General features: G+C 36.7%; 1 protein-coding gene across 12 annotated transcripts in view; it reads right to left on the bottom strand.

The window, feature by feature from the left end:
* adgrl3.1 (adhesion G protein-coupled receptor L3.1) overlaps nucleotides 1-16927 on the bottom strand; it is a 191273-nt gene that overhangs the window by 82531 nt on the left and 91815 nt on the right. For all 12 annotated transcript variants that reach the window (XM_077571883.1, XM_077571872.1, XM_077571875.1 and 9 more), the window contains 2 exons: nucleotides 4299-4313; nucleotides 1976-2764 (listed from right to left, as the gene is read on the bottom strand). In XM_077571883.1, the coding sequence (XP_077428009.1) occupies nucleotides 1976-2764; nucleotides 4299-4313 (804 nt within the window). The remainder of the gene's footprint in view (nucleotides 1-1975; nucleotides 2765-4298; nucleotides 4314-16927) is intronic.

The raw sequence follows: 16927 nt of genomic DNA, 5'->3' as shown, positions 1-16927 counted from the left end.
TGCATCAGTAATCACGGAAAATGCATTATAACACATCAGGTTTACAGCATATCAAAAACTGTGATTTATAATGGGAGTCAATGAGCCAAAATCGGGCATTATTAAAACAACTTCGTGTGAATCTCTCCCTCCTGTTTGGTAATAATTATAAATTACAGCATGGCGCCAATTTGAACTTCTACATTTTTAAACAATCCTGGTAAAATGTCAGGTCCCTAGTATATTTTTTTCAAATGCTTTTTCTTTGATGAAAAACAGAAAAAAGCCAGAAAATGGACAAATAACGCCCAGGGGTTAAGAGGTAAATACTGGAATATGTTTCCAATGCTAAAATACTGAATAGTCAACAAACAGTATACAGCATTGCCACAGATCTAGGGACTGAGGGAAAAAAAACAACAACTCATTTTTGGAAGCTCCACAATGTTGTTATCATTTGCATGCTAATCCTTACACTAACAATAATACTTACTTTAAGAGGTAAATACTAAAATATGTTTCCAATGTTACAATATTGTATGGTCGACAACCAATAGCGTTGTGACAGATTGAGGGTGTCATGGGGGAAAAAAAACTTTTTTCGGGATCTACATCAATGCTGCAAATTGAAAATACAGTACTATTTTCTAGGCCATCTGTCAGACATTTGCTACCATTATCACTCACTCATCACTCCCCTTTATATACAAAACAAACTACAGAGCTTCCGTATGTCATTGTCCTATACAATATGACTCATCCTTTGATAATCTTAGTGATAATCGAGCATTTTCCATTTGTTAAGTTGTTTAATGAGGCTTGTTTACTCCACAAGAATCAGGAAAAACATGCCGATTTTCTTTCAAGTTGCTTTTTGATTAGCATCAAAGAGGGCAGTGCCATCCAACTTCAAAAGTATTCACAGGTTTTTTTCTTTAATCACTAAAAATGCAGATACCATGAGTGGGGTGGTGGGGGGGGAGTCATAATTGAGCACTATGTCGGCACAGATGGTGATTTTTTTTCTATCCTCTTTATGATATTTTTCAGAATTTAATTATTGGCGATAAAGATTAGCGAGTGAGTATCCCTTATGTCACTACAGGAAAAAACAACAATTGGCATTAAATTATTAGAGTCATTACAAAAATGCCAAGGTACCGCTAATATTAACTCATTCACTGCCATTGACGGCTATAGACGTCAAAAATTCATTTCACATTTTTCCCACTTTTTTTAACAAGAGTATGAAATCTTAGAATTTTTTTTATTGTACATTTAGAACAGATAAAAAAAAAAAGATTAATCTTGAGTTAACTAGTGAAGTCTTGTGATTATTACATTATTTACATTATTTAATTAAAAAAAATAATCGCCTGATGCCCCTGATAAAAAAAAGAAAAGGAAAGATTATTAAAAATTAGGGGCGTCAGACGATCATTTTTTTTAATTGTAATTAATCGAATGACTTCAATAATTAACTCACGATTAATCACAAATTTTATATCCGTTCTAAATGTACAATGAAAAAATTCTAGGTTGTCACACACATGGTCACAAAAGTACTTTTGTTAACAAGAGTATGAAAACCTAGACATTTTTTAAGAATCTTTTTTTTTTTTAAAGAAAAGAAAAGATTGTTAAAAATTAGGGGCGGCAGGCGATTACAATTTTAATTGTAATTAATCGCATGACTTCAATAGTTAACTCACAATTAATCGCACATTTTATATCTGTTCTAATTGTACAATATTTTTTTTCTAGGTTGTCATACTCTTGTTAACAAAAGTGGGGAAAAAAAAGTTAAACTAATAGAAATAGTTAAAATGAATTTTTGACGTCTATAGCCGTCAATGGCAGTGAATGAGTTAAGAAAAAAAAACTGCCTTCCCAAAGACTTATTTCTTTTATCGCATGTGTCGTAGTACAAAGCTGAAAGCTCTGAAGGTAGGCAAGAGTGGCAAGAGAAGCGGTGAGATTTGGATTAAGAACTCACCGTTGTTGCCAAAGTCGAGCGAGTACTTGACCACGTGATAGTTATTCCACACGTAGAGGAGGTTGTCTCTCGGGTTGTAATCCACTGCAGCGATGTACTGGTACGAGTTGGGGAACGGGATGTTTACGCCCGTCTCCTTGCCCTTGTCCGTGTTGTACATGTAGTCGATCTTGTTCCCGGTCCCTTCGTTGTCATCGTCTTCATACACCGTCTTGACGACGTAGAGGACGCCGCAGATCATGAAGGCGTTGGAGGCGGAGCGTTTGTCATAGGTGGTGTCCCAAGAGCCTTCGATGCGTAGCGTGTACGGGTTGAGCTGGCTCACCACCACCCGCCCGTTGTTCTGCTCCGTGGCATAGATCACCCAGAGTCCGTTCTCGTCCACCGCCAGGTCGATGTCCGACTTGCCCCCCCAGCGGTAAGGGGAGGTGTCGTGATAGTTGGCGTTGGCGATGATGGCCTCGCCGCTTTTGATGCGGGTGCGGAGGTCAAACTTGACGATGTTACGCGTGCGCTCTTTGTTGAAGAACAAGGCGCCGTCATAAACCACAAAGCCGGTGCCGTCCACGCGGTGCGGCAGTTTGTACGTCGTGGTCGGCCGGCCTGCGATGAAGTCTTCCTTGGATGAGTACTCAGTCAATGTGTCCGTGCGGTACGGCGTCCACGGCATGTAGTAAATCTTGTCCGATGCCTGCAGCGGGTCCTTGCACCAGGCGCCAGATTGGTGGTCGGACTCAAAAAGATGTTCGCTTTGGTACACCCCTCGCAGAATTCCCGGGCAGAGAAACACTAAGGGATGAATAACAGCATATTTACATTAGAGGCTTTTTATGAAAGCATAAAATGTCAACTCGCCTGACTTTATCCTGACAAATACATTAATTTTACATTGTGTTGCAACTTGGCGGAGATTGTGTTGTGATGAGCCATTATGATTGCAGAGCACAGCAACAGATAATGCCAACATATTGTAGCTAAGACAAAATGGGCACATTTGCCCACCCCCTCTTTCCCCAAGTCCCACTTTCCCTCCCATCACAGCTCCTCATTAGTTGCAGAGCTCTTTCTTCCTGCCTTTCTCTTTCTGTCAAGATTTTTTTTTTCCCCCTCCGCTGTTTCTGCAATTGCTACTACAATTAATTTCCCACTCTGTGTTTGGTTTTCCCATCTTGGAATACGGAGGTCGTGTTTTATGAGCAATGAGGGAGATGCAGTGAATTGTGGGTGGCTCGTGTGACCAGAGTAATAGGGACTTCACTAATTTGACTGGAATGTAGTCCCCTTAGTACACACAAACTAACGGTGTATATATATATATATATATATATATATATATATATATATATATATATTAGGGGTGTTAGAAAAAAAATCGATTCGGCAATATATCGCGATATTACAGCACGCAAATTCTCGAATCGATTCGATATGCGATATTCAAACATCAATTTTTTATGGGAGTATTCAACAAAACGTCTTACTTAGGGTTAGGATTCACACATTAAGCATGGAAGAATGTTATACAAGTGGAAGCCTTAATATTTTATTTCATTGCTGTTCAAACATGAAACAGACTGCAACCTGTTTGCTAAATCCAGTGGCTCAGTTTTATTTATTATTTTATTTATTTTCAGATAAATAAATACATTTTCATACAAATCTTATAGTGTACATGTACAAGTTTACTGATTCGTATTTTCTAAATTTGAGTAAGAAAAAAAAAATGCAATAATCAATTTATAGATTTGTATCGGGATTAATCGGCATCGAATCGAATCGTGACCTATGAATCGTAAAACGAATCACCAGGTACTAGGCAATTCACACCCCTAATATATATATATATATATATATATATATATATATATATATATATATATATATATATATATATATATATATGTAAATGAGACACAGAGAAAGACGTGCCAGATGTTCATTGCGGCTTTCCACTTCTCAATAATATAATTCCAGATCGTATGCAACAGACCGAGAATATTAATTGAACTTTGATTAGGTATTCAAAGCACTGGTGTCGTTTTCATTTCACATGGGAAGAATCTGAAATATTAAATGTCAAAGCAATCCTCTATTCATTGGCTGGTCATGAAAATGTGCTTGACCCTCGGCGAGTTTTGTTAAGTGACGTTATACCCGATACCGCAGCATAATATGGAGTGTATCTAATGAGAACCAGTGTTGCTAAATTGCCTCAACATGCTAAGTTCAAGCTGTCTTAATATAACCACAATGACGACGAGATGGACGGGCTTTGACTGCAAGGCGCACAATGTTATTTAAGAACATGCATGTTTGTTCTTACCTTTTTGTTCGACCTCTGCCGGGGCCATTCGTGAAAGTTGAAGGGGAGAAAAAAAAAAGAGAGGGAAGACAGAAAGAGAGAAAAGTTAGAGGGACAGGAGACAAAACTTGATTAACGATGCAATAATAAGGAAATCGTGATAATAAAATCTCCGATCTTCATAATTGTGGTCGTATTTCATCCTAACCTTGTGAAAGTGCAAGGAGGCTCTCCATGCGCGATGGTTAATACGATTACATACGGGAGGCGGCTGTGCTAAAACCTGGAAGTGATCAGACAGCTTTGCACATCTCGTGCGTTAACGTTCACGCACATTTGAACTACAAAGCACCCCAGGTGATTATTTGAAGGAGCAATCAATTTGACAAGGGATGTTATTTGTACAGATGCTTGATCAGCGATCGACGAGTTTGGAGAAAACGATAACCGATCACCGATTCGATCAGAAGATAGAGCAATGTATCTATTTTAAAACTATTATATTTACTCTACAGTCGATGGCCGGTATTCACGAGGGATAGTGACTGGTAATTATTCATAAAACGATAATAAACATAAATATAACATAGAAATGTCTTATTCCGTGGAGTCGATTGGGCAAATTAAGACATCACAGCTGACCACCCATTTTGCATAAAATGCTAAATATTGTCCGATCCAAGGTTATTTTAGTTAACAAAAACTAACAAAAAAAAAAATTCAAAAAACTATTTGGGTAACAAAATAAAATAAAAACGAAAATGCTTTAAAAAAATAAATAAAAAAGACAACTAAAAATAACAACAACAACAAAAAATCAAAAAACAATTTTGGTAACGAAATAAAATAAAAACGAAAATGCAAAAAAAAAAAAAAAAGAAAACTAACTGAAACTGTGATGTCATCTAGCAGCAGCCAATAGAAAAACACCTTCAGTTGACGTCACTCCGAGGTGACAAATTTGCATGTTTGAATTTTCTGCTTTTTCATTTAACTCAGCCGAAATGCAACACTAGGTAAGAAATGTTACTTTTTTCATTTTACTATGGTGTTTATTAAATATTGCGCACAAGTAATACACATCAAAAAATTATTATTTTTTTAACTAAAACTAATTATTAAAAAAAAAAAACTAATAAAAACGAACAGAAACAAATTCCCAAACTTTAATAACCCTGGTCCGATCCCATTCCAGCCAATCAGATCGGTGTCTGCTATTATTTTCCTAATTGTAAAAAAGGAGTTGTCATTTTGGGCAGAGACACTCATCCGAGTTAATTAAATGAGGCACGGCATCTATTAGCGCCGAGAATGTGAGCATATGCGCCATCCTTAACAGGTTTTACTCAGAAACAGGAAATAACCCGAGGACGCGAGCTTTTAATGTATGCTAATAACAACAGAGTAAAAGAAAACCACAAAGCCGATGTGATTACTGAGATTCCATTTCAGTGGAGCAAGTGATATTGAAGCATTAAAAACGCTCAGCGTTGCGCCGCGGCCCGAGTTAATGCTTTGTGGACGTCGCCTCCGCCGTGTGACTCCGGTGTGCAGATGTGTGAGATCACGCCGATTGTGCTGCTTTTGCTCCGTTCCCAACAAACCAATTCCCTCTCTATTATATTCAAAGCACTCTTCTCAAAGCTCACTTTGGGCTGAGGGTTATTCACGCCGCCCACCTCAGTGAAATGTGCACACTTGCTCAGAGCCTTTAAAACATATGAATTCCAATCCACCCTAGTCCCTTGGGGGGATGAGTGGCTTGTGAACATAGCAGAAATCTAATCCTGCAAGCGGTTCTCCTTGTGTCTTTCAAGACAGTTAGCTACCTGCTGAATGGAACTGCTCCCCTGAGAGGAGAAGAGGAGGTGCGGCACGGATGATGCTATCAAGGTATAACATTTGGAAGGACTTTGGACAAGTGCTGTCACTATCGAATATTTTTGGAATTGATTCATCGATCGATTATTCAATCGATTCATCGGATTCATTTTCATTTTGCATTAAAGTCTATTACCAGTTTGGTCAAAAACAGATGTTTTCAAATCTTTTATTTTGATTAAGCACAGAAGAGAATCAGTCTTCTTTTATGAAGGACTACAGAAATCAGCGAACGATTACTGTTGATATGCTGAAATCAGAGGATTTGGACATTTTTAACCCCATGATTGCAGTGGACATGACGTATTTGCGCGTCAAAACCAATAAAAACACATAGTTTGGATGATGTCAACACTTCTGGTTCATAATTGCATCCTAGCTAACCAATCACGATCCCAAGTTGATTTGCATGTTCGTGGTCCAAATGTTACATAATCGTTTGGTAGGTTTCTGTCCATTCTAACAAATAAGAACATGAGATAACCCTCCCCAAAAATGTCCATGTTGTTTTTATGTCGGAAAATAATACAAAATGAAAGTAAAACAAATAATTCTAGCCCAGCAGAAGAATATGTGGGTCTGAAGGTGTTAAAAAAAAAAAGTCTCCAAACCATTACTCGATTATTAAAATAGTCGATTAATTTGATAATCGATTACTTGTTGAATAATTGATTAATTTTGACAGCTCTACTTTGAACCAACTTCTTTTTTTTTTTTTACAGCACAATGGCACTACACATCTCAATGTGCCCATGCATTATTTAACACATTATAGCCCAAACTCATCAGCACCCACAAACATGTGATGCACAGAAACGCACCCGTACATATGTGGCCATTAAATCCCTAGCTCATGAAAAATGCATGACAACTGATGCGGCTTAGAACAACTCCTCCTCATAAGCAATCTCTGGTAAAGGGATGGGGTTGAACTTAAAATGAGAAAGAGAGAGAGACAGAGAGAGAGAGAGAGAGAGAGAGGGAGCGAAAAAGAAGAGACAGAGACAGAGACAGAGACAGAGAGAGAGAGAGAGAGAGAGAGAGAGAGAGAGCCTACTAGGCCTTCTAACACCCCAAAAAATACACTGAAAACAAGATGGTTGTCTTCTTAACTCATTCACTGCCGGCTTTAGATGACAAAAATTCATTCGAACTATTTCTGTTAGTTTAACATTTTTTCCACTTTAAACAAGAGTATGAAAACCTAGAAAAAAAGTTTTTATTGTACATTTAGAACAGATATCAAATTTGTGATTAATCGTGAGTTAACTATTGAAGTCATGTGATTAATTACAATTAAAATATTTGATCGCTTGACAACCTAATTTATCAATCTTTTATTTTCTTTTTTACAATAATCCTTTTTTTCAAAAAACTAATTTTTATAATTTCATTTATTTATTTATTTTTTTAAATAAACCTTTTTCAAAAAAAAGAAAATATTATTAAAATTAGGGCGTCAGGCGATTATTTTTATTTATTTATAATTAATCGCATGACGTCAATAGTTAACTCATAATTAATCACAAATTTTATATCTGGTCTAAATGTCCAAATTTTTTTTTTCATACTCTTGTTAACAAAAGTGGGAAAAAAGTTTAACTAATGGAAATAGTTAAAATATTTTTTTTAAGTCTTAAGCCGTCAATGGCAAAAGTGGGAAAAAAAAAGTTAAACTAATAGAAATAGTTCAAATGAATTTTTGACGTCTATAGCCGTCAATGGCAAAAGTGGAAAAAAAAAAGTTTAACTAATAGAAATAGTTCAAATGAATTTTTGACGTCTATAGCCGTCAATGGCAAAAGTGGAAAAAAAAAAGTTTAACTAATAGAAATAGTTCAAATGAATTTTTGACGTCTATAGCCGTCAATGGCAGTGAACGAGTTAAACGAGTTTGTAAGACAAAGCCGGCGGCGTATGCAAAAAGAGGAGAGGGCGATGGAATGACAAACATCACACACTCTGGGATGCCCATATAACACCCGCTGGTTCCGTACTGTAGATGGAAACTCGTGACATTGAACGACGACTTCAATTCAAGCGAGCTTCCTTCGTATCCTTCAAAAAGCGGCGAATGCGCCCGCTCCAAGGTTGCCTTCCACAAAATGAAAATCGAGCGTCAGCGACAAGTGTAGCAAATGACACACCAAATGTCATACAAATGCCATTCAATTTGTTTTGCTGCTTCTTGTGTTCCCACATTAGCCGACCTTTCAGTCAGCGAGCTCATGGCGGGACAATGTCTAGATATCCCTCCTTGTGATTTCAAAGAAAGTAGTGCAAAACATGTCGCATCAATCAATGGCTTCATATTTTAGTGTTCGGAGCAAAGCCGAATGGCTGCACATAGTGAGACCTTGAGGTTTTTGTTTCAAGGTTAAATGTAAAATGAACACCATTTCAAGTAATATTGACACAACAGTTAAGTACTCTATATACTTATGCAATTGATAGTATTTTTTTTATTATTTATGTGTATGTGCGTGTACGTGATTATTGAAGGGCAATCCATGGCTGCAACTAAAACAAGAACATTTTATTTTTTTAAATTATTATTTTTCCCGCACTCACTCACACAAACACGGTCTCCCAGGCGGGAAACGAACTCACGCCAACCTGCCAAATGACGGTTCTACTCCGCCACCTGGAGCCCCAACATTTGATTTTGGTTTGTATCTCAAGAAGACGCGTCATGATGTCAGCTATGGAAAATTCCGCTACGGCTGCACCTGCTACAGCATAGCTCCTTTGGGATACATTATTTTTGCTTAATACTGGAATTGAAACAGGAGTTCAGACAATTGCGAAAGCCCATCCTGTAAAAAAAAAAAAAAAAAAATATATATATATATATATATATAAATAAATAAAAAACACTTAATAAGAATACATTCAGAAATCCCAATTAAAACTGAATATATTTTAGTGGTCAACAAAACATTTAATCAAATATACCTCTATGTATCCCTGAACATTTTTCTGAAGTTGATCTAAAAAAATGGCTTCATTTTTTTCAAGCAATGTTTTTGTATACTATTTATTTATATTTTTTTTATTTAAAGTTTACACAACACGTATTTTTTGTACAGTTGACTAATCTACAACGGGTCAGGAAAAGTGTTGCTGAACCTAACCTTTAATTCATAAATATTATGTACTATCATACATTATTATTATTATTATTATGAAAAAAATCGACTTGGAACAGTGCAAAAAATAATCTAGAAAAGTTTATTGCTTAAAAAATTCAGTTTAAAAAAATTGTGTAACTTATTATTTGTAAATTTGATTGAAATTGCATAAGCATTCTGGAACACCTAATGCTGCGTAAGATAAGGTCTGTATTAGTTTCAAGTGGTGATCTAATTTAGTTGAAAGTTGTTTTTATTTAATGGAACTAAAAGAAAATGATTAATACATAATATTAACTCATTCACAAAAATTCATTTGAACTATTTCTTTTATTTAATTTTTTTTTCTACTTTTGTTAACAAGAGTAGGAAAAACTAGACATTTTTTTAATAATCCTTTTTTTTAAAAGAAAAGATTGTTAAAAATTAGGGGCGGCAGGCGATTACAATTTTTAATTGTAATTAATCGCATGACTTTAACAGTTAACTCACAATTAATCACACATTTTATATCTGTTCTAAATGTAAAATAATTTTTTTCTAGGTTTTCATATTCTTGTTAACAAAAGTGGGAAAAAAATGTTAAACTAATAGAAATAGTTCAAATGAATTTTTGACGTTTATAGCCGTCAATGGCAGTGAATGAGTTAATATGCTGCGATTGGCTGGCAACCAGTTCAGGGCTCCAGCGCCCCCCGCCGCCCTTGTGAGGACAAGCGGATAAGAAAATGGATGGACAATATTAATATGATAAATTATGAAATCATTCTAAAGAACTTCTGGGTTTATGATTGTTTCCCATTTTTATTCTTTTTGCAAACTCACACTTACGAGCAACGCTCACCTTACTTTGCAGCGGCGCGAAGATAATTAGCATTTTTATTGAAAACGTATGCTTTATTAAGGATGAATCGGACTGGGCCCAAAGACGGCGTGTGTCCGCGTGTGCATGTAATGTGTGTGTCACCGCGGGGCGCACGAGTGCGTGCATTTGTGTGTGTTTTGTGTGTGTGTGTCTTTCCGCAGACGAGCGGTGACAGAAGCCTTACCGCGATTATCTCTAATCTCCAATCAGCCTGCTATAGCCCAAGGTCAATTACGGGCATTTTTTTTTTTTTTTTTTGTCTTTCTGACTTCATTATTATCTTATTTCTTTTCTCGGCCTTGTTCCTCCTCACCTGACATTCTGCCATTTCGTTCCCTGCTTTCCTACTATTTCTTCCATCCCGGAGCCTGTCCACCTCTCTGCGTGTCTTTTATCAGTTAATTCCCTATTTCTGCTCTTTGTCTGCTGGCCTTGTCTAACCTATTTCTCTCTATCGCTGTTTCGACTGTCACTCTGCCTCCCTTGCTTTCCTTCTGTTCCTTTGCTTCCTTTTCCATCTTCCCTTGCCTGGTCTTGAAAACACACACATACACACACACACACACACACACACACACACACACACACACACAAATAGGCCTTCTCATGTCATCATGATGGAGTTCTTCCAAGAGCCCAATTTGACAGAAGTCTTTAATTGGACAGACGAGAAGGTGATTTTATCTTTTAATTAGCTTTCCTTCCGCGCCAATCGCTATTGTTTAAAATAGACAGTGTGGGTATTGCGTAACATATCACTGGCTTTTTTTCTGATGAATACACTAAATGCGGTAGGAGGCTAATTGCTTCATAACGGCAGTTGGAGAGCCTCTGTGTGATGATGATGATGATGATGATGGTGATGATAGACATGATCACAAGTGTTTTTCATGGATGAACATGAATGAAACAATGGATGTCATTATATGGATGTTTTGCGTACTCTAGCGGAGATTAAAGCATATCCATGCATCTCCAATTGTGCGTTGATATATACCGTAAAGCCCTGTGAATAACATGTACCTGGGTATAATACACCCCTCACAAAATCACCCTTAAAATGCTACCCCCCTATACTTGTGTCGTGTACTTAATTTGCTGGTATCCTTTTTTTCTTTTTTTTTTTCCAGAATGGACTGTTTACCAATAAAGTGTAAACTAATTAAATTCAGGTGCTCTTTTCCCAGATATATGACTAATGAGAGATTTTATTTATTTGCTTTGCTTTTAAATGTACTTACAATGACAATATGTGAAGCATACTGAGTTATGTTGTGTATGAAACTGTGTTTCAAACTCTATAATAGGGCTGCTCGTTTATGGAAAAAAATTATAATCACAATTATTTGTAGATTTTGGTAATAATTAAAATCACAATTATTCAATTATTTTTTGGTACAAAACAAGAATATGTTTAAACATTTAACTCATTTGCTCTCAAAAACGTATAAAACAGTTTTATTTTAAATATTGCCATGGTCCCAAAAATGTATTTATCTTTTTTTTATTTATTTTTTTTATGTTTTTTTATGCAAGAGCATACAGAAGGCTTTGATGCAGCCTTTGACCTGAAAAGATCGCTTAAAGCAATGGTAGTTATTACAAAAAACGGCCAGCAGGTGGGAGCAGAGTATAAGAGATCAACCAGGGCCATGTTGCAAAAAATCTCTTTTCCCCAGTGTTTTTAACAGATTTGTGAATAATGATGAATCTTTAATCTCTAATGCTAATTGCTGCAAAACGGAAACAGATAGAAATATTTTTTTTTTTTTCCTGATGAAAGAAGAGAGTAATATTTGTTTTGGTAGGTTCCATGTTTTTATAGCAATAGAAGGCAATATTCTGTAGGCCTTGCAAAATCGGTCAAAATTCAATAAAACGTTATTTGAAACACTATAATTATGGGTGTTCCTTTTGGACTTAACAAGATTTATTAAATTAGTCATTTTAAAATGAAAAAAAAGGTGACAAACACATACATTTAAACAACTCAACTCAACCAATTTTGTAATTGTGAAGTGTGATCATTTAAATTGTGATTGAATTTTCGATTAATTGCACAGCCCTACTCTATAATTATAGGGCCAACCCTCCTGAAGATAAGTGGTTCAGATAATGGATGGATGGACTTGACAACCACAACTTCTTGAGATGGAACTCAGGGGCATCAGATACAATGAAAACAGCGGAGGCTCCAGTATTGAACCCTGTGGAATACCCTACGCTCCATGATACATGTGAATTCACTTTCTTTCTTTTTTTTTGCTTGACATAGTGAGCATGAAGGGATTACAATGAAGAAATCACACGTTAACTACTGAGCGCACCAAATTTTTCTGCAGCACAGACAGGTCATCACGAATCATTTAAGTCTTGGCCTTGAGACTGGCTCAACGAACCCCTTGGGTTTGATCAAATACAGGTTAAGAACCACTGCACTTAGTACTGGTAAACATCTAAACAATGTGAAAAATGGTTGTTTCTTAGTAAGCCCTCTGTATAATACCCATGCTCAATTTGAGATTAAAAAAATGCCATAAAATGAGTGTTATTCACAAGATTTTTCAGTAGATCTGTTTATTGGACCTGCCCTGCTTCTAGCCAGTAAATACAGTACAGCTGGCCAAAGCGGACTGGCATGCAACTGTCAAACACTCATACCGCAAAAAGCTGGAGAAAGCAAGAGCCAAAACGAGGGAGAGCACTTGATTTTAGCTTTGGAAAAACGCCAAAATCCAGCAGAGCGGTGAAGACCGATGAGGAGTTGAGGAAGTACTTCAAGCCAAAAAAGAGCGCTTTGGATGGTGGCGCAAATTTCCCTGAAAACTCAACCGCACATAATGTAATTACCTGTTTTACAACCCACTTTGAGATTTGCTTACGGCATCCGCAGAGAGGGGAGCGTACCTGCTGCTACTCTAACCTCGGGAGCCCAGGGAACGCGTACGCCAGCGTGAAGTGGCGTCTCATTGGAGCGACGCTCATAATCAAGCTCTGATTAACACCAGATGGTTTCAGAGGTGATCGCTAGGGGTCAAGTGTTCGCACGCTGCAAATGGAGCACTTTCACTGCATTTAATGCATGGGGGTGGTATGCACTCCCTCGCCACGGCTTTGGGTACACGTGCAGAAGCTAAAGCCTACTGAGCAGCAGTGGGCCAGTTGTTTAGGAATGGGGAGTAGTAATCAATTAATTGATTGTTGAGATGTATGTCAATTGGATGGAGATCAATATTGAGTAACTCATTCACTGCCATTGACAGCTATAGACGTCAAAAATCCATTTGAACTATTTCTATTAGTTTAGTTTTTTCCATTTTTGTTAACAAAAGTATGAAAACCTACAATTTATTTTTGTACATTTAGAACAGATATAACATTTGTGATTCATCGTGAGTTAACTAGTGAAGTCATGCGAATAATTACGATTACAAATTTTAATCGTCTGATGCCCCTAATTTTTTTTCAAATCTTTTTTTTTTTTTAAATAATATATTTTTTTATTTTTTAAGAAAATATAATAAAAAATTAGGGGCGTCAGGCGAGTACTATTTTTAATCGTAATTAATCACATGACTTCACTAGTTAACTCACGATTAATCACAAATGTTATATCTGTTCTAATACAATATAAAAAAAAACACTAGGTTTTCATACTCTTGTTAACAAAAGTGGGAAAAAATGTTAAACTAATAGAAATAGTTCAAATTAATTTTTGACGTCTATAGCCGTCAATGGCAGTGAATGAGTTAATTTTGTCTTGACACAACTAAGGAAAAATTGAGTGCAATCCTTGGCTGCAATCAGCAAAAGCACTTTGAATTGAGTCTCAACTTGTGTGTGGTCCAAAGAAGAACACTGCTTTTTTTTTTTTTTTCTGGTGGCAATCCATAAGTTTGGAGTGGAAAAATACATGGCACTTCCTGCCATTCCTAATTTTAAATCACCTGCTAACCTCTCATATTTTTGATTAAGGACACTTATAGCCAAACTCAACAAAATTGTTATTTTCAAAATGTTAAAAACATCCATCCAGAAAAGAAATACAGTAACTGTATAATACTGTTTCTAAAGTTAGAGACATCACAACCCTAAGGTCACTCTAAACTAAACTCAACAATAACACCCTCCAGGGACAAAAAAGGGAATTTCTCACTTAGGATTTAAAACTTTAAATAAAAGGTAAATGTTTTAACAATGGAGAAAAGTGCCCTTCCCAATTGCCTCAGTACAATTTTTGGGAGGAATACGCTTAGTATTTTGCTGTTGTCATTTATAGTGGTGTTGAGCTGCTCCACATTATACCGAGAGCTATTTCTCATATTTTTTATTCATGTGTATAAAGTATAGCTGCATGCATACATATTGTTGAATTAAGCTGACAGCATCTGCAAAACAGAATGCTCTTTATGAAGGCCGAATCGTTGACACAGCTCTCGTGTTGAATTTCATGAGATGCTGAATAACGTAATCTGCTTTTAGATGTAAATATGACACACCGCCTGTTGGTATGCGGCTGTTTTTAAAAGGCGCGAGTTTAAGTCAACTGACACGTATTTCACAAAAGGGCCCTCTTCAATTGATCTGTCTTGATTTACAGCAACAATTTGGAGATATTTCACTGCTTAATGTCTCGTAAAATTTATCTCGCCAACAAAGCCGCTGACAACATTGATTTGCTATGTCAAGCGCGGCGGCTTGATCAAAGACGGCTGGATCTTCGGACAGGAGTATCTTATTCCACGTTTCAGACATTATTGCGCCTTTCAAGGAAAATTGATTTCATAAATATTTGAAGGATACGATACGAGGGATCGTTGTAGGACGTTTGACGGTGAGTCCTGCGAGAGTTTTTTCTCGGGTAAAACAATGGGTTAAAGGTTTGAGTGGCACATCCAAGCTTTCAAGCAAAAATCCTTTTTATCCTTATTACATATGAAAACAAGTTTTAAAAATTCATCAGTCCATCCATTTTCTGAATTGCTTAACATTAGACTTAAAAAAAGGCTTTCACTTTCCTTCCTTTGGTCCTTCCTCGGGTCTCCTGACGGCCTCACGACTCTGGCTGTGTTCGGTTTAGGTGAACGGTATGGGATTTTTTTTTTTTATAGATTTTAGGTGAACTAATGAATACACACACACTCTCGCACGCACCACATACACACAAAAAAAAAAGAAAAAAAAAAGAGCAATGATGATGACATGTCAAATCGGTAAAATTACTGAATGAACAATACTGAGCTCTCCCAAAAAAAAAAAAAAGAAACTTTATGGTTTATGGCACCACTTCGGTTGTTACTTTGGCATATGCTTGAAGGCCTATGAACGAGTTTCTATATTGATTTTTCTTTTAATATACTGGTATGGAATTTGTGTTGCTGATTTTACAGTATGTGTCACACAACTAAAATGTACTCTTCACAGTGTGAGTGAACAGATGTGCGCAAAAACAACCACACAACCACTTTTAAAGCGTTTCATGTGTACGGAGCACACCCATGCATGGCAGGGCATTAAGCGGGTATCAGGTTGTGTTTCCATCTGCTCCGGAGAGGGCTCTGATAGTCATATTATTTAATCTGCCGGTCATTCTAGACGGCAGGCAAGAGCCGTTTAGCCAGACATAATTGAATGCTTCGGAGTGGGCAATCACCTTGGCCGCTGGACGGACTTGGGTGTCGAAGGCTCGCTCGGAAAAAGACTCTAAAGAAGTATCTGGTATCTGAAGCACTTTGGGAAACGTTCAAAGGACACACGTGCATTTGTGGTACTTTAATAGTGACATAATGCATTACGACCGCAACCGGCTATTACTGAATTCTAAACCCGAAACGTAAGTCGCCCAAACAGCTGTTTTAATGTGTTGTCATGAAAATCCATTTCAAATAGACTGGAATAATACAGCATTTTTTACATGTATTTTTGATTTTAGATTATTTTTTTTTTATATATTTTTTTTTTTGGGGGGGGGGGTATAACAGATTTTAAAGACTAGTTTGTGTAATTTTAGGACTGGACAACTACTTGAATCAATAATTTATAATAAATAATTTTTAAAAGTTTGGGGGAAAAAACCCAGTCATTGACAAAATCAATGTATAGGAATCTACAGTCAATTGCGAGTTTGACACTGAAGTTTTTGCCAATGTAATGCTTCACAATAATAATACAATATAGATGGATCAACTTTTCTCTCTGTATTATGGTTTCAATTACGCAAAAAAAAAAAAAAAAAAAGATTATGCTTTCCAACTCACTTCATGCAAATCCAAATTGATGTTGAATTTAGTCATTATTCAATTATTTTTGTTCCAACAAAGAACGTCTATCTCCTACCCTCATGTTGCGCTGTTGTCTCGTTTTTTGACATATGGCGAAAATCAAATCCATCTGGTGCGCGCGAGCTACTTTTAAAACCTCTTGTGTTAGAAAATAAAGCACGGATGGAATCCATTCACAATTGCTCCATAAAACTAAAACAGAAGTTGTGGTTAAAACTCTGCCGTTGGACAAACCCTCAAAGCTTAAATGTGACAGGAAACATCAAGGACAAATAGATGTCTTCAAACCGCAAGGCTTTCCTTTGAACTCCCAAACATTTGCTGAGCCCAAAGCTGGAACCCAGATTTGGAAGAAAGTATGTTGAAAGAAGAAGTCAAAAGAACATTTCACACATGTCCCAGGAAGGTTTCACTCCAGTGGACACAACCTCCCAGACTGTTATCGCTTGGTCAAAGGTCATGTGAGCATCTGTCATCATTCGACTTTTCATA

This window comes from Vanacampus margaritifer, chromosome 7, assembly GCF_051991255.1.
Source record: "Vanacampus margaritifer isolate UIUO_Vmar chromosome 7, RoL_Vmar_1.0, whole genome shotgun sequence".
In the NCBI taxonomy this organism is placed as follows: domain Eukaryota; kingdom Metazoa; phylum Chordata; class Actinopteri; order Syngnathiformes; family Syngnathidae; genus Vanacampus; species Vanacampus margaritifer.
The sequence above is the reverse complement of the archived record's forward strand: the minus strand, read 5'-3'. Positions and strand labels throughout refer to the sequence as shown.